At 40.5% G+C, this 22,346-nt stretch overlaps 2 protein-coding genes across 2 annotated transcripts in view; both read right to left on the bottom strand.

Moving 5' to 3' along the window:
• Positions 1-22,346, bottom strand: part of LOC149208000 (DNA topoisomerase, type IA, core) — a 375,671-nt gene that overhangs the window by 333,411 nt on the left and 19,914 nt on the right. The window lies entirely within an intron of this gene.
• LOC149208001 (uncharacterized) lies at positions 2,699-3,658 on the bottom strand. Its single transcript, XM_089393978.1, has 2 exons — positions 3,523-3,658; positions 2,699-3,399 (listed from the first exon to the last, which is right to left on the bottom strand). The coding sequence occupies exons 1-2, from the start codon at positions 3,648-3,650 to the stop codon at positions 2,925-2,927; spliced, it is 603 nt and encodes a 200-aa protein (XP_089250104.1). The 5' UTR covers positions 3,651-3,658; the 3' UTR covers positions 2,699-2,924.

The raw sequence follows: 22,346 nt of genomic DNA, 5'->3' as shown, positions 1-22,346 counted from the left end.
AAGAAAGGAATATTCGTTGGATATAGTGAGTCATCAAAGGCCTATAGAATCTATGTTCCTGGACAACGACAGGTTGAAGTCAATAGGGACGTGACCTTTGATGAGAATGTTGCCTATTCGAAATCTAAAGAAGTTCCCATGGACTCTGATGATGACGAAGAACATGAAGCTCCAAAGGAAGAAGGTTCAAGTCCATCTAATTCTTTAGAACATCCCGCAGATCATCAAGAAGAGCTAGAAGGGCCTAGCAATCCAGTGGACCCAGTTGTTGTTCCTGAAATTAGGAAAAGGCCAACTTGGCTTAGATCTACTTTGCAGGAAGCAAAAGGGCATGCAGTACCATGTGGCACCTTCAAGGAAAGCAAGAGACCGAAGAGGGATTATGATATGTAGCATTGATGACTAATCTCATTTACTTTGAGCCTTCCACCTTTGAAGAAGCAGTTAGCCAGCAAGTATGGAAGGATGCGATGTTGGAAGAATACCAATCGATTATGAAGAATGACGTATCGGAGATTGCGTCAAGACCTGAAGGAAAGTCAATGGTAACCTCCAAATGGGTATACAAGATTAAGCATGCAATGGATGGCAGTGATGATAAATACAAGGCGAGATTTGTGGCTAGAGGGTTCTCCCAAAAAGAGGGAGAGGACTATGATGAGACTTTTTCTCCAATTTCCAAGTACACTACCATTAGATCTATTATTTCTATTGCTTCTTCTATGGGTTGGAATTTACATCAGATGGATGTAAAGACTGCTTTCCTCAATGGTGTGATTGAGGAAGAAGTGTACATAGAACAACCTCAAGGTTTTGAGGTTCATGGAAGAGAGTCTCATGTTTGTAGATTGAAGAAAGCCTTGTATGGACTTAAACAAGCACCTAGAGCCTGGTATTCTCGAATTGACAGTTATCTGACAAGACTTGGCTTCTCCAAAAGTGATGTTGATCCAAACCTATATATCAAAGTTGAGAAGAATGAACCTGTGATTCTATTATTGTATGTTGATGACTTATTTCTGACAGGTGTGGAGCATCTCATTATTTGATGTAAGAGGGAGTTGGGCTCTGAATTCGATATGAAGGATCTTGGTTTGATGCACTACTATTTGGTGATAGAAGTATGGCAAAAGCCTGACGATATCTCCATTGGTCAAGGAAAATATATTATCAAAGATCTTGCAAAAGTTTGGAATGATGGACTGTAAATCGATGGCAACTCCCATGGTGACAAATCTGAGAACGTTGAGAGACTTCGATTCAGATTTGATAGATCCATCCATGTACCAAAAATTGATTGGCTCATTAATGCATTTGGTTAATACCAGGCCAGGCATTTACTTTGCAGTGAATACGCTAAGCGAGTTCTAGGTGGAGCCAAGACACGATCATTGGATTGTAGTAAAGTGTGTATTGAGATATTTGTGTGGTACAATTGATTATGGTTTGAGATATGTCTCAAACAATGATATACAACTACAGGGATATATAGATGCAGATTGGGCAAGGAGTGCTGAAGATAGAAAGAGTACATCCGGAGGTTGCTTCAGTTTGGGCTCCGCTATGATTTCGTGGATGAGCAGGAAGCAGACATCTGTTGCACTCAGCACTACCGAGCAGAGTATATTGCAGCCAGTTCAGCGAGTTGTGAAGCAGTGTGGCTTCGAAAGTTACTTGCAGGACTATTTGATCAGGTGCTAGAACCGACCGTGATATATTGTGACAATCAAAGTTGTGTGAAGTTGACAGAGAATCCAATTTTCCATGACAAGTTGAAGCACATCGAGATCAAGTACCACTTCATTTGTGACATGGTGCAGAAGGGAGCAGTGAAGCTCTAGTATGTCTCTATTGATGAGTAGATAACTAATATTCTTACAAAGCCTCTATCCAGAGCGAAGTTTGTATACTTCAAGGACAAGCTTGGACTTGTTGAGAATGCCTCTCTCAGTGAGAGGGAGTGTTGATGAGATAGCATCATGGACTGACATTCTCCCTGTGTCAAGTATATTGACCTGAATTAGGGAGAATGGGGTAGTAAAGGATAGTCATTCTTCTTGTGTCAAGTATGTTAACCCAAATTAGGAAGAATGGTCCTAGAGAATCAAGCCCCAAATTACTCAAGATAGAGTGTGGCCTTTGGAGATTCACCATGCGTCAAAGGTATTGACCGGAATGATGGTGGACCAAGACTAGTCTGTATACCATGTGTTAGATGGACTGATATTAAATGATGTACCATGTGTCAAGAGTACCGCCCAGGATTATGGTGAGGATATACCATAGGTCAAAGGTACCGACCAGAATTATGGTAACTTGTTGATGTTGTTGACTTACCATGTGTCAAAGTTGTTTGACCAAATTATGGTAATTGATTGATGCTATGGGTTAAACATGTGTCACAATTGTTGACCAGATTATGGTACTGGATAATGATGATGATTTGTTATAACTTTTTCTTAGAGAAATTTGTCAACAAAAGAACATTTGTCTAGTCATTATGAATACCTCCCTAGCAAAGAGAGAGTGTTGAATTTTGTAGCTATGGTCGGTCTCAATGTTGTTAAAAGCGCGAGCGGGATTAAATCGGCGCCGGGAAAAAAGCGGAAAAAATCGGCAAAAGCGGGAAAAAAGCGTTTGGCACAAAAATATTCTTTTTTTTTCATTTTTTTTCAATTTTTTTAATATCTAAACCATCTACAACATAAAATAAATACATTGACACATAAATATGATAAAAAAACTAATATATAAGATGTTTAATATCATTTATAGCGCTAAAATCACACATAACATTGAATCATGTCCTGAATAGTAAGTCCTGAGTCCCAACTCAGCCTCAAAATATCAACAAAAAATATGATAATGTATCTTATCATGTCATAATGTCATATACAATAAAATGAAAGTCTAAGACTCTAATCCTATTGATTTCCTCTGCCCCTCTTGCGAGAAAATGTCACTGCTTTCCCTTTCCCTCTAGATGAAGATGCTGGTGCCTGTGCTGGTGGAAATGGCAGTGGAGTCTGACGTGCTCTAGAAGCTGAAGAAGTAGAAGTAGCAGCTACTGTAGGTAGACGGAGACCACGTCCTCTACTGGTGGTAGTGGTAGCCCGGGTAGGCGGTGTCACCTCCTCCTCCTGCTCCTCCAACTCCTCCTCCTCCTGCTCCTGCTCCTGCTCCTGCTCCTGCTCCTCCTCCTCCTCCCCCTCATCCTGCACTAACCAATCATCAGTGGGATCCATGAGAGGCCTCTCGGTCTCAACCCTCCATTCAGCAGTGGTGTCAATCCCATCCAATGAGATGGCATCCATATCAGGTGTCTTCTCTAGTTGCCTCACCCACAATCGAAGATTGTAGTAGACATAGACCATGTCATTAAGTCTATGGGACTCCAACCTGTACAAAGTTCATGAAATAATAATTAATAATTAATATTATAAAAAAAATATTGTTTAATGAATTCAAAAATTTATTTGGAAATTTGCAATATTTTAAATGTTTAAGTGTTAAGTTGTTAACCTATTGCGCTTCTTGTTGTGTATTTTTTCAAATACACTCCAATTGCGCTCACATCCTGAGGAGCTGCATGTTTGGCTGAGGATGCGTACGGAAAGCTTTTGCAAAAGGGGTACTCTGCCACCATACATCTTCCACCATGCATCTACAACAAAATTACAAATAAAATTTTAAATAAACATAAGAAAAAAATGGAATTTGAAGAGACAATGAAATTTGAAACAAAGTTACAAAGTACAAACTAAAAAATACCTGGCATTTTAATCGTCCTATCAGTGACAGCCATCTCAAAGCCAAATGTGCCACCTGACATCTTATATGTCTCAATTTGTTTAGAGATCTCTATACGTTGTTCTGGAGATCTCACCATCTTCTGGACACAGGTTAATAATCCATCTATGATCTCAGCATCAAAATCAAACCCACATGCATAAGAAAATGCAGGGTTCAGGAAAAGCCCAGTAGCATGAATGGGACGATGGAGTGTGTTGTTCCATCGCTCATCAATCACTTCCCATAGAAGGAGTTGTTTCTGAAACCCATCATCTCCCTTATCATCATAGTAGGACCGAATGGCTTCTTTGGCCCTGTCCATGGCTTCATACAAATAGCCCATTGCGGGCTTCTCACCATCAACCAACCGAAGAACCTTTACCAAAGGTTCAGTAACAGCGCACACCTCCTGCACTCCCGCCCAGAAGTCTTCCTGGTATGAAACTAGTCTGCACACGGCCTCTCCTTCTGGTTTGCGGCTCATTGACGAAGCACGCCACTCCTCTGAAAGAAACATTCTCTTCAAATCCCACATAGAATTCAAGAGGGATTGAAGAGATATGAAACTCGTCGCAAACCGTGTAATGGCGGGGCGCACCAACTCTTTGTTGTTGGTGCATTTTCTCATCAATCTAAGCACAGATGTGTGATTGTAAATAAATTTTGTGATGCTTTTTGATGAGTCAACAATATCTTTGACAAAGGGAATTTTCCCTATGTCCTCTAACATCAAATCAATACAATGGGCAGCACAAGGTGTCCAAAATAAAGTAGGATGCCTGTCCATAAGCATTCTACCAGCAGCAACATAATTTGCAGCATTGTCCGTTATGACTTGGACAACATTTTCTGCACCCACCTCCAAAATAAACACATCCAGCAAATCACATAAAGTTCTTGCATCTTTGATTTGATGAGTTGCATCAATAGATTTGATAAACATAGTCCCCTTGGGACAACTAACCAAGAAGTTTATAAGGGTTCTCCCCTTTTGGTCAGTCCAACCATCTGACATAACAGTGCATCCTGTTTGTGCCCATGATGCCCTAAAATCCTCCAATCTTTGGGTGCAGTCACGCTTTTCATCTTGAAGAATCCGGCCTCTGAAATCATGATAAGAAGGGATTTTGTACCCCGGGCCAACACTGGCAATAGCATCAACAGCAGGTTGGAAAAATGGATTATTCCTTACAATGCTGAAAGGAATATCACTCCAGAGGAGAAATTTTGCCATCAACCTATCAGCTTGTTCTTTTTCAGTTCTTTTTAGCATTGAACCGATAGTTGGTTGTGAAGCAGGTGTGGTTCGAGGAACAAAAAATGATGATGCAGCTACCGGATTGACTGACGCTGCAGTAAAACCAGTGCCACTTGGCCCACTTCCTTCAGCTGACCTTTTTAGTTGCCTTTTGAGTTCTTCTTTGGCCTCTCTAGTGTGCTCTAATTCTCCCAATGCTCTCATGGCTCTTTGGATAAGTTCAGGATTTGTATTTATACAGGGCCCCACATCACGTCCAGGGATTTGTGCAAGGTGATACTTCAACCTGTACACCCCCCCGCGTATCTCCTTTCCACACAACTTGCAATGCAAGTTTTGTCTATCATTCGGAGCAAAAGGTTCACCATATTCCCAGAAAGGATCCAATTTCCTTGGCATCTTTGTTTTTGAATTTTGAATTTGCAAACCTATGGAAAAATAAGGATTAGGAAATAGGAATTTAGGATTACAAATTACAATTTAGCATTTACAAAATTACAAGTTACAAATTTACAAAATCCCAATTTCCAAACCCAAGTTACCCAACCAAATGGCAAATGCAAAAAAACAATGAAAAAACATAAACAATGTTTAAAAAAAATGAAAAAAAAATAAAAAAATTGGTTCCCATAGTCATACCAAGTTACCCATCCCAAATCAATGAAAAATTACAAAAAATTCTTTAAAAACAATGAAAACAAAAGGAAAATGGTGCCCATATGAAGTTTCCCAACCAAAAACAATGAAAAACAAAGTTTTTAAAGAAGGAAAACAAAAAAAAAAAAATCTACATACCGTTTTTATGGACAAATTGGTGATCTTGTCTTGGATTTCTCCTAAAAACACTTGGATTCGCTCCCAAAGTCGACCCAAACCCTTCAGCTCTTCTCCTCCTCCTCCGCGCGGCGACAGTCAGAAATGACAAAAAAAATTTCGTTTTTCTTTATTAAAAGCCCACTGCCCGCGCCCTCGGCGCTTTTTTCAATTTAAAGCGCGCTTTTTTCGGAAAAAAGCGCTATAAAAAAAACCGGCGCTTTTTTGGTATAAAACGCGGGTTTTATTCGGCATGACCAAAAACGCGCGCTTTTAACAACACTGGTCGGTCTTCATAATTTATATTTTAGCCCTTGAAATATTAAATATATAATGAAATTGTAAGACATGTTCTTCATGTCAATTTCATTGTTTAGCCCTTAAAAGAATTAACATAAGACATGTTCTTCATGTCGATATCAAAAAAGAAACTTTTGAAATTTGAATTTTGAATTTTTCGCTCCAAACTTGTCAAGTTGGCTCTCCTTCAAGTCAAGTCAGCCCCAGCGAAGAGACACCCTTTTAGACAAGCAGAACACTATATATAGAACATTCGACCTCCTCAATAAGGCACCATTCAACCTCTCACACAAGAAGATATATTATGGGCATCCAAGCGAAAGAGAAGGACGAAGAAGGACAAATTCATCTCAAGCATTTATCTCTCTCTCCTTGACTTCACATGTGTGACTTTCTGGGCAACAGGTCGAAATTCTGGGCAGTGGGACCAAAATTTTCGCCAAATTATTCTAGACAACAAGGCCAAGTTTCTAGGCATATTCTGGTAGGCCAAATTTTGTCCTAGGCAAATCAGAGAGAGCCGAAGTTGAGGGGCAGAAGTTTGACTTGACAAGAGGGTTGTTTGACCAGGTTTGACCATAGCATTGTTGGTCAGTTTGACCTCATAGTTGACTAGCAGTATTAGGTGTATCTCTTGTTGAACTGAAGAATTTCTCTAAGGAAAAAGTTGTTGGGTTTTCCCCCAAGTGGGTTTTCCCAGGGTAAATCTTGTATACTCTTTGTGCATTGAGATCTATATTGTCCTTGTGCTTTTAATGGTTGAATTTCTAAACTGTAATCGCTTGATGATAAACTGAAAGAGCTAAAAGAATATCTACATCATTATTGCACTTGAAAAATCAACATCCCCAAGGATAATTTGGGAGAGTCCTTAATCAAGGTTGCAATACATAACGTTTTGTGCACAAAGGAAAAACTAATAACTTTGTAAGTCAAATGGCATTCCAATGCACTTGATTTTAAAATATATTTCTTTGTCACTTAGGACTCAGAAGTTGCCTTGGCACTCCCAAATTACTAATGTGGTTTGTACTTTCTAGTCCCATTGACCTTTTTGGTCATTTCTGGACCTTTATAAAATTATCTCATCTTAATCTACCATGAAGTCTGTTCAGAGTCTAGACAAATTCTCCAAGAACAACTTTGAGCAAAGTGCCCACTTTGGTTGCACAAAAAGTAGTCAAGAAACATAACGAAACTCCAAAAGGCATGTTCCAGCATCTCTTCTTTCTAACAAAAGAGCAGGAAGGCCATCAGACAATCCCATCATGTGCAACCTGGCTTTTAACAGCTAAACTCCAATTAACAGTCATCCATCTCGGCACTCCAAATTCAAAGGAAGTGTTGATTTTCTAGATAAAGTAGCATCTTTTGAACCATCAATTCTCAGTGTCTTGAAGCCCCCATCTTCTACTGATCTTATTTTGTATTTATTCTTGTACAAGTTTTTAGTATCATAAAAAAATGCCTTATCGTATCTAAAATTGTCAGTCTTTCTAGATTAGAGACCTATAAATGCAATCTGAATATTGAACAAATTACAGTCTAGGATGATATGCAAACCTCCAAGAAAGCAATTTTTGTTGGAGGCAAGGAGAAATTGGATTTAATTAAGAACCCTCCAATCAATTTATTAGTATTTGCTCCATAAATCACCCCAATCATGGCACAACACTCCTAGCAATTCTTTCTCCTTCACATCTTGAGAGAAGGCCCATCTTTCCTCTTAGTCTTGGAAAGATATAGATAGATCTAGCTACAAGAAACCTAGAGGCAACCATTTATTGGGCCCTCATAATCTCAATTAAGTTCACCTAACATGTTGATTTGGGGTAGCATCGGATGTGCTCTAGCCACGAAATTTGGTGGAGAGGCTAAGGCACATGAGATCTCCAATACCCAGAAAAGGTTTAAGCACATTCTAAACAGTTTGGGAGATATTAAAATAATTAATATTTTTAATGGAGTCCCTAAGTCTAAACTTAGAGAAATTAAAATATTAATGTGAATTAATATAAAACTATGTTAGAATGGTCCAAAAGTCATGGATCAAGTCAGATCTAATCTTAGCCGTTGATTAGGGACTTAATCTCGACCGTTGATTTGTCAACGAGAAAAGTATAAGAGAAGGCTTGAGGGTCACTTGGAGAACACACTAAGAGATCAAGATTTCGACTTTCTGGGGCTTGGTTCGCTGAGAAAGTTGAGAGAGTGATCTGGAGTTGCAGCTGAGGGGCAATGAATACAGAAGCAGAGAGGCAGAGATAGTGCCAGGAGAATCAGCGCAGCAGCCAGGAACGCTGACGCAAAGGGCAAAAGTTGGAACTGTTGGGAATTGTCGAAACTGCCGGGAACGCTGATGCAGAGGGCAGAAGTCGGAACTGCTGGGAACAGCGGAAACTGTCGGGAACTGCCAGAACTGTCGGGAAAGCTGACGCAGAGGGCAGAAGCCGGAACCGCCGAGAACAGCTGAAACTGTCGAAAACTGTCCGAACTGCTGGGAAAGCTGACACAAAGGGCAGAAGAGGCTGACACAGTCCTAAAGGCTGACGCTGGGGTTTTTTGTGGGGCAGATTGGAGCTGAGGAGCTACCAGAGTGTTTATCCAGGGTTTCAGCCGAAGCATCTGTCTCCGAAGGAGAGGTACTACTGCCGAGATTTTTTCTCTGTTGGGTGAGCCAGATTTGGCACCCAGATTGTATTCTGAAACTGCTTAATAAATCAAACCCTCAGATCGTTGCACCGGTTTTCCCGCATTGGGTTTTCCCGGGGACATTAGTCCAAAAATAACGGTGTCATTTGTGTGCTTGTTTATGTTTCCTTCAGTTGATGATCTGTAATGCGTTGAGAATGTACTTGTGTTTATTTTCAGTATTTACATGGTAAATAACTTGTTAATTAATCAGATCAAGTAGGAAGGAATAAATCAGAGAGTACATGGAGGGTTTCTAACTGTTAGACTTAGAAACTTCAACATGGTATCAAAAGGTGGTTGCAGATCACAGGAGTACTGAAGACATCAGCCAAGCAGAGCAACAACAGCAGAAAAAAGTTGTCCCGAGTGATAGAAGTTGTTCCTAGCAACAAAATAGCAAGGAAGGGGTGACGCGGTGCCTGCGTCATCAAGTTCGGGCCAAGAAGACGCCGCGCAAACGCTGAGGGAAGCAAAGACAGGCTCACGCAGAGCCACGCAAGGGCCAAGAGGGCTGACGCAGTTGGCTTAGGGAGCTAGTTTGTCGGTGTTGGGACTGCGCAAAGCCTAGGAGCTCTCACCTTCAAGCTGTTGGGGTTTAGGAGGTTGTGGATAAGTTGCAGAGTGGAGCTGGTGGGGTACTGTTGTCAGAACAGTACCTAACAGGGCAAGGCCAAGGAGGAGGGAGTTGTTACCGAGGGTTTCTAGCCGAGAAATCTGGATCAGTGGTGCGGTTGCACAAACGATCAGAGTAGGGAGCATCTCAACATCGACAGAAGGATTTCCATGAGAGAAATTGAGGCTCAGGGGGAGTCACATCGAGAACTTCCAGGAGGGAAGTAGAAGAGAAGCAAAATGGCACTACATGGAGTAAGAGACTAGGATAGACTGGACGAAAGCCTCAAACTTCGTAGTCTGGAAGGCCAAAATCTTATCCGTACTTGACAGAAATCGTGTCAAGCACTTCGCCTTGAAGATGATAGCAGTCCCAGTTGACCCAACTGACAATGACAGTTATAAGGAAGCAATGGCAAGGGCCAAGAGTATCATTCTTGACGGGGTCAAGGATCATATAGTACCACATATTGCCGAGAAGAATACGGCACGGGAGATGTGGGAGGCCCTAACCAAGTTGTATCAGCATACTTCTGTGCAAAGGAAGATGCTCTTAGAAAATCAGTTGCGGTCATACCAAATGCAAAAGGGAGAACAGATCGACACCTTCCTCAGTCGATTGAAGGAAATCCGAGATTAGCTAACTTCCATAGGGGCCAAACCAGATCCAGAGTTGATGGTGAGAACAGCCCTGAATGCAATCTCAGAAGACTGGGAGTTGTTTGTCCAGAGCATACTGGGCAGGGCGACCTTTCCAGATTGGGAGGAAATGTGGGCGTCTCTTCGCCAAGAAGAGATCAGGAGGGTGACCAAGACGGGAAGCAGCAGCAAGGGGATCAAAATCAAGAAGGAGGAGGAGGTGGATGCTGCCCTAACATCTAAGGGTAAGCAAGAAAAGCGGAAGAAGAAGGACCTCTCCAAGGTCAAATGCTTCCATTGTGGGGAGTTGGGTCATTATGCGACCCAGTGTCCGAGGAAGAAGAGCAAGGGAGAGGCCTCCAAGACCAAGGCAGCGCCAGCAAGGGCAAAGAAGGAAGTGGAGACAGACGATGATTGTGCCATGAGTGCTCATGTGCCACTTTAGAAGAAGTGGGGAGACATCCAGTTGTAGTCAGGCAGACTACAGGCGATGAGGGGCAGGATCCTCGAGGTACCCAACCTCTTAGATTATACCTGGCTACGGGAGCCCCGAAGAGGAGTAGCAGGACTAGTGGATGTTGGTAGAGGTGGATGAGGATGGAACGGCAGAGAGAGCTACAGTGTAGGATTCCCAGGACAGCGTGAGGCTAGCAGGCTGCAACAGTGCGAGAGGCATGGGAGTGTTGCACCAGTGTAGGATGGCACAAAGTGGTGCGCGATGGTGATAGATGCATGGAGTTGTTGTAGTAGCGCAGAGGTCAGAGAGGGAGCACTTGTCAACGACAGAGGGAGCTTCAACATCGAGAGTGTCTCTAGCCTGAAAGAGATGTCAGAGTTGGGAGATCAGTTACTTACTTCTCAGTAACTAAGTTGCAATGCAACAGTTAGCAGTGGCGGTGCTATGGGCAGCACGATACAACATGATGAGAGGGGATGCAGTGCAGATGCAGCAGTGGCAGTGCCAGGGCCATCGGCAACAGCACGGATGCAGAGGGAGTTGTCGTACAGATGCAGCAGTGGTAGTCACAGAGCCATGGGTGGCAGTACGAGATGTAATAGTACAGATGATGGGCAACAGGCCTAGCATCAGGGACCGATGCCGGATGATCAGAGTAATACTCAATAAGGAGTATTGCTAGAACACAATCCTCGCTAAGAGAGAGTGTTGATTTGGAGTAGCATCGAATGTGTTCTAGCCACGAAATTTGGTGGAGAGGCTAAGGCACATGAGATCTCCAATACCCAGAAAGGGTTTGGGCAGATTCTAAAAAGTTTGGGAGATATTAAAATAATTAATATTTTTAATGGAGTCCCTAAGTCTAAACTTAGGAAAATTAAACTATTAATGTGAATTAATATAAAACTGTGTTAGAATGGTCCAAAAGTCATGGATCAAGCCAGATCTAATCTTAGCCGTTGATTAGGGACTTAATCTCGGCTGTTGATATTTCAATGAGAAAAGTATAAGAGGAGGCTTGAGGGTCACTTGGAGAACACACCAAGAGATCAAGATTTCGACTTTCTGGGGCTGGGTTTGCTGAGAAAGTTGAGAGAGTGATCTGGAGTTGCAGTTGAGGGGCAATGAATACATAAGCAGAGAGGCAAAGATAGTGCCAGGAGGATCAGCGCAGCAGTCAGGAAAGCTGACGCAGAGGGCAGAAGCTAGAACTGTCGAGAATAGCCGGAACTGCCAGGATCGTTGACGCAGAGGGCAGAAGTTGGAATTGTTGGGAACAGCCGGAACTGTCGGGAACTGTCGAAACTGCCGGGAAAGCTGAAGCAAAGGGAAGAAGCCGAAATTGCCGAGAACTGCCGGAACTGCCGAGAACAGCCCAAACTGTCGAGAATTGCCGACACTGCTGGGAAAGCTGACGCAGAGAGCAAAAGTCAGAACTACCGGGAACAGCTAGAACTGCCGAGAACTGCCGGAATTGCCAGGAAAGCTGACGCAGAGGGCAAAATCCGGAACTACCAGGAACAGCCAAAACTGCCAGAACTGTCGGGAAAGTTGATGCAGAGGGCAGAAGCCGGAACTACCGAAACTGCCGGGAAAGCTGACGCAGAGGGCAGAAGAGGCGGACACAGTCCCTAAAGGCTGATGCTGGAATTTTTCGTGGAGCAGATTGGAGCTGAGGAGCTACCAAAGTGTTTATCTGGGTTTTAGCTGGAGCATTTGTCTCCGAAGGAGAGGTACTACTGCCGAAATTTTTTCTTTGTTGGGTGAGCTAGATTTTGCACCCAGATTATATTCTGAAATTGCTTAATAAATCAAACCCTCAAATAGTTGCACCGATTTTCCCGCATTGGGTTTTTCCGAGGATATTAGTCCAAAAATATCAGTGTCATTTGTGTGCTTGTTTCTGTTTCCTTCATTTGATGATCTATAATGTGTTGAGCATCTACTTGTGTTTATTTTCAGTATTTACATGGTAAATAACTTATTAATTGATCAGAACAAATAGGAAGGAATAAATCAGAAAGTACATGGAGGGTTTCTAACTGTTAGACTTAGAAACTTCAACAAAACATTGTTTGCTAATGCTGCTAAATTCTTTTAACACCACAGAGACTGTCAATCTAATCCACGTAGCTCCTCTTAATCACATCAGTTATACCAAAAAGTCCTCCAGTATAGCCCACATACAAAGCCATCTCCAAGTTGTCTCTCATGAAAATCTACACACGAGCATCTCCACTAGTATCCCTTTCAAGCCACTTTATTGCTAGTTATGAACATTGTGCATGGACGTAAGTCAGTCCAAGCCCTCCCTTATCTTTAGGGAATGTATATTCCCATGCTACAAGTAGCAACCCTTTTTCACTTCCTTGGAAAAAACTTCCAAACAATTGATACCAACTTTTGTGACTACTTATGAAGGAGAAAATGCAAGAATAGCAAACATGTCAAACACCTAGAATCCTAGCCAAAATAGTATGCTTACTAGCTAGTGGAAAATCCTAGTGCACCACATCTTGAGTTTTGCATTATATCAATTCAGGCTCATTTCCATTCTTCAACATATGAGATGTCAAGATTCGATACTAAAGGGAATACCAAAGTATCTAATAATATGTTTTAGTTGTATCAACTTCAAGTGCCTCCAAAGACAGTCTAGACAATTCTCTTAGTCATTAATAATCACTTCTATTTTTTCTTCACTATCACCTCAACAACATATTTAGGCATTGTGAAGTTCCTTCCATTAATTTGAGGAAAGACCCAAAGTGGGGGCTAAATCATCTATAAAATTTAAATCATGCTAGTGATTATTTACCACCAAGGTATTAAACTAAGTCACCAAATTCGCTCCCCCTTGTGAAAATGTTGGAATTTCTAAGTCTAACCCATTAGAAATTCTTCCTGTATTATCTGGTTTATTTCACCTACTTGTTTAATTACTTAATAAGTTATTTACCATGTAAATACTAAAAATAAACACAAGTACAGTATCAACATCTACAGATCATCAACTGAAAGAAAACAAGCACACAAGTGACACCGTTATTTTGGACCAATGTCCCCAGAAAAACCCAATGCGGGAAAACCTGTGCAGCTATTCAAAGGGTTAAATACAACTGGGTGCCTAAACCGGCTCACCCGACAGAGAAAAATATACAGCAGCAATACCTCTATATCCAGAACAGGTATTCAGAAAACCTGTCCCACGAAACCCTCTCCGGCACAACTGAAGCTCAGTGTTGGCCCTTCTGGCCTGTGTCAGCCTCCTACTAACCTGCATCAGCCCTAGGACCCTCTGTGTCAACCTTCTGAGGCACTGCGCAACCTCTGGTAGCCTCTGCATTACTGCCTATGCCCTCTGCGTGGATGACGCAGTCTCTCTGGGCTCTGCGCTGCCTCTGTTGGGCTCTGCATAGCCTAGACTGACTGCTGCTCACGCTCTCTCCGCTTCTATGTTGGTCTCCCAGTATGTCCATGCCTCTCTACCTCGTACTCACTGCCCCTCGCTGTTGATCACTGATTCAACTTTGCTTAACAACACCGCTCTAGCAAAATGAATGACTGATCACTCTGGTGTGTTCTCCAACCGATCCTCAAGCCTCCTCTTATACTTTTCTCGTTGGTCCATCAACGGCCAAGATTAAATCTCTAATCAACGGCTAAGATTAGATTTGGCTTGATCCTTGACTTTTGGAACCTTCTAACCCAGTTTTATATTAATACCCATTAATATTTTATTTTTCCTAAGTTTAGACTTAGGAACTCCATTAAAAATATTAATTATTTTTATATCTGCCAAACTGGTTAGAATCTGCCCAAACCATTTCTGGGTCTTGGAGATCTCATGTGCTTTAGCCTCTCCACCAATTTTCATGGCTAGAACACATCTGACGCTACCCCAAATCAACAGAAAATTCCTTGATTGCAATTACTGGAAATTTATCTCCAAGCTATTTCGCAGTTTATTTGTTATTACAGCAAATATCGATAAATGCACAATTGCGATCTTCACCAAAATAAAATATGTTGCGGAAAATAAAAATCAAGAACTAAGAAATAGATGTACACACATAAAATAGACACAATAATTTTTGGACTAATAATCCCCGGAAAAACCCCCAAGGGAAAACCGATGCAATAGATGAGGGTTTATTTTATTATTATGCAGCAACAAAAATCTACGTACAATATTTGGATACCCATCCAGCAATCCTCCAACAAATAATTTGGCCAAAATAATTAGGAGAAAAATTCTCCCTCTGCCAAACAACTTGGCCTCCCTCTGGCCTGCTCACACTACCTTTCTGGTTGCTTGCACTGTTGGCCTGCGCAAGCCTGGACAACCCCTGAATCAGCGTCAAACCAGGTTATCTAGCTTCCTCCTACCTCTAAAAAAATTCCCAGTCTTCTGGATGATCTTTCTGGCCTCCGCCAACTGGAATAAATTAACAAAAAAAAAACCTTCCAAACAATTCGCTCAACTGGACAAGCTAAATCACACGACCTGGATGGTTTTCTCTGCAGAAGATTTCGGCCTCCCTTTTCCTACTTCTCTAGCACTAGAAAATTGTTGGGAAACTCCTTTGAAATTCTCTCTATTGCTCCTTCTCTCCTATACTTTCCCTTTAGTTCGAACTCTTCCTTCGTTGAATCTTTGTGCACTGGGTAGCTCAATCTGCCTTTCTCTCGCTATTATGCCTCTCTCCATCCCATCGACTTGCTCTTATAATCTCTTGTTGAAGCTTCAACGGCCCTGATTAGATCCTCATCAACGATTAAGATCATCTTAGACTCGATCCATGTGAGTCTCTAGAGCATTCTCAATCTTCCTTAATTAATTCCCATTAATTAATCAATTCTTCTAAGTTAGACTTACGCATTTTTTAATTATTGATCAATTAATTTAATTAAGGCATTTCGCAAGCTTATCTCATGAAACTTTTTCTAGGTTTTGGAGATCTCGTGTTCTTTAGTCTCTTACTCACAAATCGAGACCAAAACACTTGTCTGATGCTACCAAAATCTAACACCTCCCATGTGTCATGAATCCATCATGTCGGACATGATTCTCAAGTGACACGTGTCTGATTCGAACCTAGAGCATGTCACAAAATAGGGACTCATGACCTAAAGGAATCTAATTCGCGCCCACGAAGAATTGCAATTTTCATACACGTGTCCGCCAAAAAAGCAACTTGCGGGCTTGATAAAAGCCGGAATGGGGCCATTTTTGCTCATTTGATACAGCTGATATTTTTATTAGATTCCTCTCTTTGACAGGTGTAGGATTGATCTAAAGATCATCTCATTCTGACATGTACAAATGGAATTATGAATTTATATTGTTTATGGACAAATTGTCAAAGTCGACAAGCAAACTAATGTAGGCTCAGAAGCCCAACAGTGGCGTCTATTCATCTTCAACGTTTGCATATAAATACATTTGGACATCACTCACCTTCTCACACGTCTCTCTCCTCTTATGATTGGGAATGGATTTCAGTACAGCCTCTCTCCATACGTGCGAAGAAGAAGAAGATTGTTTTCTGCATCCGAATTTTAGGGACAGTTTGACCAAGCTTTGACCAACAGCGTTGACTATGTTTGATTGCGGATTTGTGGGATTCTTTCTATTTGGGTAGGCCGCAATTCTGGGCACAGAAATCAAGGCAATCCGTATTGTTTGACCAGTGTTGACTGCAGAAGGGTTTGACTACATCGTTGACCAAGTTTGCCTAAGTATTTTCGAACTATTTTGGGCTGATTTGATTTGTTGTTGGAGGCCAAGTTGACTAAGTTTGACCGAGCTATTTTGGAGGTCAAAATCTGCCCTATTGACCAACATTGATTTTCTTGTTAGGGCTTTCTATGGTTGTTGTTTGACTGGACAGAATTCACTTTGATTGGGCGAGTGAAAATTGCATATTGTACTCTCTCTTTGCTGAACTTTTGAAGAATAATAAGAAGAATTGATCAAAGGGTTTCCCCACATTGGGGTTTGTCCTTGGCTAGCGCCATATCTTATGTCCTCTTGTCTTGGCTTGTCTTCTACTGTTTTATTTATGTTCTATCTGCATTTACTGTCATATTAATGTAATTGCTTATCTGGAAATTGATATTGGGCTAATAAGAAAATTGAAGCAAATTGCTCTTAAGCATATAGAACATACCATTGTTATCTCAAATTAACAGAGCGATCAACAAAGGAGATACGTGTGTTTTGGAGGTGATTCAAGCTACAGGTATGTGGATTTCCCTTTCATTTTTTTTCTAGTTTTGCTACAGCAGTCTACCTGTCCATTTTGTTTACATTTTTTCTTTATTTTTACAATAGTCATGGCTCAATCAAGGGCAGTAGGGAAGGGGCAAAAAAAGGGGAGGAATATCCCCATTGGTAATGCCCCTTCTCTTTCAATTTCATCAGGGTCTGCCAGTGTTCCATCTGTTGGAAGTGGGGTTGCAACAACAACTTCAAATGTTGAGAGAAACATCAATTTAGCAAGACAACAGGCTCAAGAAAGTAAATATCCCTTGTGGAAGTATGTTACAAGAGATCAAGGGCCAGGCAGCAAGTTAAAGGGAGGAGGCAATGTTCTTTGGAAATGCAACTTTTGCAATACTCAATTCAGGAGCACATACTTCAATGTGAAAGCACATTTGTTGGGCATACCATCTTGTAGAATTGGAGCATGTTTAGGAATGAGTGCATCTGAGAGAAAAGAATTAGAAAGAGAGGCCAATGTTAGTGTGGCAATGGTGGTTGCATCATTTAAGAAAAACAAGGATGAGGATCCCCTTCCATTCTTGAGGAAAACCAGTGTGATTTATCCATTTGGGAGTTTCAGTGGGGGTGTAGGTCAAGCAGTAAAAAGGAGGGCACTTGATCCAATGGACAATATATTTCAGCAAGAGAGGCGAGAAGAGATTGATATCACCATTGCCTTATTTTTCTATCTCAACTTCATATCATTTAATGTTGCCTGATCACCTTTATTTATTGAGATGTGTCGAGCTCTAACTCAACGGGCCCCATCGGCGTATGTGCCTCCTGGATCAAAGAGGATTAGAACCACATTGTTGAGTAAGGCAAAGAAGGAGGTGGATAAAATACCTGAGCCCATTAAATCAACATGGCCAACATCGAGCGTTAGTATTGTTTCTGATGGATGGACAAAAGCAGCATGTCATCCACTCATCAACTTCACAGTATCTTCCTTGAATGGACCAATTTTCTTGAAAGCAATGGATTCTCTTGGAAAATACAAGGATTCACAATATATGGGTGAGTTGTTCATTAAAGTTATTGAAGATGTAGGTGTTCATTCTTGTGTGCAAATCATTACAAACAATGCACCTGTTTGTAAGGTTGTTGGCATGGTTGTGGAAGCTAAATATCCACAACTATTTTGGACACCATGCATTGTCCATTCCTTGAATTTAGCACTTAAATCTATTGCTTTTGATGTGTCTTGGATTGGAAATCTTAATGAGGATGCACGGCATATCTACAACTTTGTACAAAATCGTACCAATGCCCTCACAATCAGAGTACACACATATACCATTGTTGAAGATTGCAAATACACGGTTTGCCTCTGCATTCATCATGTTGAAGAGGTTGCCCATAGTTATTTCAAAGTTTTAGTCTTTTTCGAGAAAGACAAATCAAGCTACCTCAAAAAGAGTCAAGGACATAGTGTTAGATGATGCTTGGTAGGAGAGGGTAGATCATACTATTAAGATCATGGACCCTATCATTGCTTTGTTATGATTTGTAGATACAAACCAACCCATCCTAGGAGAGGTTTATAAGGGATGGGATTCCATGATTGAGGACATGAGGACCATTAGTTTTTAGAGTGAGTGCCCTGAGTATGAGACATCAGCAGAGGCCTTCTTCACCACCATACAGGATATTCTTATCAGGAGGTGGGACAAGAATTGCACACCTTTGCATTGATTAGGTCACTCATTGAATCCAAAATACTACAGCCATGAGCGGCAGAATGGTGGACCATCACGCAAATTCTCTCCTCATATGGATGGTGAGATTTTACAAGGGAGGAAGGATCCATTGAGACAGATATTTTAGGATAGAGCATCCCTTGATGAGGTGGAGGATGCCTTTGTAGGGTTTTCCACTAGCACTGGGTGATTTGCAGGCTATGATGTTATTAGAGACAGGGGGGCTAAGAAGCCCTATTCTTGGTGGGAAACTCATGGGGCAACATGCCCTCCTCTACAGCAGTTAGCCATGAGGCTCCTCTCTCAGATTACTTCATCCTCTTATTGCGTGAGGAATTGGAGCACATATGGGAATTTGTATAATTTAAAGAAGAGCAGGCTTGAGCGGTCTAGGGCATAGACAATGATGTATGTGCAAACCAACCTTTGTCTTATTTACAAGCAGAGGGAAGAGTAGTTTAAGGCAAAGACAAAGATGTGGGATGTGTTTCCTGATGATATGGGTTTGGATATGACCCAATGCTAGAGCCTGTCACTTTTGATGATGGTGATACTCTTGAGGGCTCATCCTCCACACCAATAGATGTAGAGATTACATTGGATATAGAAGAGGAGGATGCAGAAGAGAGCAGTGGTGGTACTAATGTTGATTTTGATGTTGATGAGCTATAGGCATAGCCTATATCCTACTAGCAGCAGCCTATGAGATTCTTCCTTCCTATTCTACAATTTCGGGTTCCAATGTCTACCTTGTTTTGTATTTGCTATTTTCCATTGGCATTCCTAGTCAGGAGTCCTCGGAACTCAGTACCTATATAATACATTTTGATTTTGATGACGTAATGAGAAAACTGCAGTTATTGGTTAATTTCTTGTGTTTATGGTTAACTTCTAGTTGTAAACTTGACTCATTGATGAAACATGATTGTATGCATAATGTTACAAGCTTACAATGTACATGTATGATTCTATGATTGAATTTGTTACTTGTATCATCATGAGAATTTGTGTATATCATAATATGATGTATCTATTAATTTTTTTTAAATATTATTATTATTATTATATAGTATATACTATATAACGTGTCATGTGTGTCCCATGTCCCCGTGTCAGGTGCCTTAGGTGTCAAATGCCTCTGATCTGATCTATCCCTGGATATAGGTTCCCTCCAAATATCCTAGGACATCTTTACCAATTACATATAAGTAAGGCACTAGTGAACAACCCTGCCCAATATCCCTCTATGAATAAACTACCTTAGAGAGGTTTCCCTTCAAACTAAAACTAAAACATTAGAAATGAGGGTGCTTAATAACCTATTGAACAAGCTCCAAAACGTTGATTACATCAACATGTCCATTATGAAATCCCACCCAATTCATCATATGCCTTATTAAACTGAATCTTGAAAAAAAAGGTCATTTACCCTATCGCTTTAGCCCCATTGTCCAAGATGAACCTTCCAATCTAATTATAAGTCTAAAAACCTGGAATCAATTAATTGTTTAAGTTGTTGGTTAATGCCTTGCCAATACTGCCAATACTTTATAAGAGATATTTAAAGAGGTAATTGGCCTCCATCTGTTTAGTGTGTGCACTTCATAATATAAGGGGAAGTTCGTGCCTTGAAAATATTTTATCTTGTAGCTTATTTTGACTTTAATGACATGTGCTTGATGGAAGCCTTATGGTGGAAGGCTTCTTATTATTATTTGATGATGAACTTTATTTACTTATGAAGTAGGCCATGTGTGAAGTCATGTTACGTACCTACCAACGCTATTACTCTCTTCTTCTCTACATCTACCTTTAAGTCTATCATCTCTTTTACCATGATATGTAAGAGCCACACAAATTGTCCAACATTCACTATATCCTTTTTCTTTGTTTACTTCCACATCGTATGTATGGAACAGTTACAATGGTATATGTGAACTCATTGAAAGATATGCCCTAAAAGCGGTATTGGAGGTTAACCTCTCAAAGAGGTCAGTAATATAAGATCTTCTTTTACATCATTACTTGTTATTCCTTAGTAGTGCAACAACTTGTTATTTATTGATATTGAATGTTGATGGAATATTTATAATTGTATTATCTAATTTAAGTAGAATATCCTTCCAAATCACAAGGTGATTATGATGAGACGTCATTAAGAAGTTTTGGTTAAGAAGTCCTAATTAGTTGGGTGAACAGTTGTGTTCCCCAACCATCATGCACATGATCATGTGTGTATAAGGCATAGTTTTAAAAACCGGAAGCAGTTTTTGAACCAGCCACCTATCTAACCGAGATTCGAACTAGAAACAGAACAAATCGAATTTGAAAAAAATACATAAAATAATTAAATTTTCATGAAAATATATTTTTTAAGATTTCAAACCATCATTCCAAACCATTAGAGACAAAATATGCAAAGTTTGCTCATCTAGATACCATGTAAGGGTGAATATATCAAAATGGCATAAAGTACAATGCATGTCAACAAAAATTACATAATCAATGAGGCTCTAAGTGGCCTTTACAGTCCAAAAACAATGCTACAAGTTACTGGAACATTGGCCTACTACAAATCAATATTAAACATGACCTTTCATCAAACTCACAATGATTCACCACTACTAGAAATGGGGTCACCAAAAAGAGCTACATAAACATCATCTAACTCAAACTCTTCAAACTTGGATTCCTCAACCTTAACATGATTTTGGTTTGAGTGAAGAGTTTATCTCCTCAACCTTATAATATGGTAGAAAAATCTTAGCATGCCTAACCAATTATTTTGCTTTGAGTGAACGGTACTTTTTTTTGTTAAGGCCATGGTAGAGGAGTTCAACAATTAATACCACCAACGGAGTTCAACAATCAATACGACCAACATCAATGAACATAAAGGGCTTCATGCTCTTGATCAAACGCCAATCCCATACCCTCACACATGACATAATCAAATGGAAACATTGCAATACCCCAAATCATGAAATCTTGAAAATTGCTTAAGTCTATTGGATTTTGAGTAAGATCTAACATTATAGTTTCTCCATATGAAATCCAATGAGGTTGGAACCACTCTCAAACATCCTAAAACAATTAATGGTAATGTTAAAAATCTAAGTAAAAGGATAAAAAGAATTTAACATTACCATTGATTTCCAACATTGCTAGAGTTGAGTTAGGTTTTTTTGTTTAGGTTTAGAGTTTAAGAGGGGGAGGGTTGGTTTTATGGCCAAGGGGGGTTGTTTTAGGAGGAAAACAACCACTGGTTTCCTCCAAAACCACCACAAGGGGTCCCAGACTAACCCACACATGTGACATCTAACCAGACCGGTTAAGGTTATAATCAGTTGATTAGGGCTAGTTTGTATCGCTTAGATACAAAACCGATTGGTTTGGTACCTAACTGGTACGAACCAGCCCTCAAACTGGATTTTCCTACCAGTTTGTTACCTAGGCCTATCTAACCGGTCGGTTTGATTGATTTATGGTTCATATCTGTCAGTTTATAAAACTATGGTATAAGGAAGCCCTTTATTTTGGTTCGAGTTATCACCACAAGAGGCAACATTCTTTATTGCGTGTTGTGTAACACATCCCTCACGAATTGATCCCATGTAAGTTTTTGTCAATATAGAACTCTATGACAATTCTTGCATTTTGTGAATGACATTGTGATTGTTTCTTTCCATTCTCTTATACATGTTAGAGTATAATTGTTAGTGTTTGCAGCTTATACAGATATTTCCATAATTGTGTCTACTTATGGAAATTGTCATTAAAAGTATCGTATGTTTTTTCAGATGTTCACTTTAT

This window comes from Pinus tabuliformis, chromosome 1_2, assembly GCF_031772625.1.
Source record: "Pinus tabuliformis cultivar Carrire ecotype Pingquan chromosome 1_2, CPIR1, whole genome shotgun sequence".
NCBI classification, from domain to species: Eukaryota; Viridiplantae; Streptophyta; class Pinopsida; order Pinales; family Pinaceae; genus Pinus; species Pinus tabuliformis.
Note: the sequence above shows the minus strand (reverse complement) of the source record. Positions and strands in the feature narration are given on the sequence as shown.

Bases quoted from the DNA above. Each gene is read 5' to 3' on its own strand.
- LOC149208001 (XM_089393978.1), bottom strand. From the start codon at position 3,650: ATGTATGGTGGCAGAGTACCCCTTTTGCAAAAGCTTTCCGTACGCATC. The intron at 3,400-3,522 runs GTTAACAACTTA...AACTTTGTACAG, and splicing joins CACAACAAGAAGCGCAATAG to GTTGGAGTCCCATAGACTTA.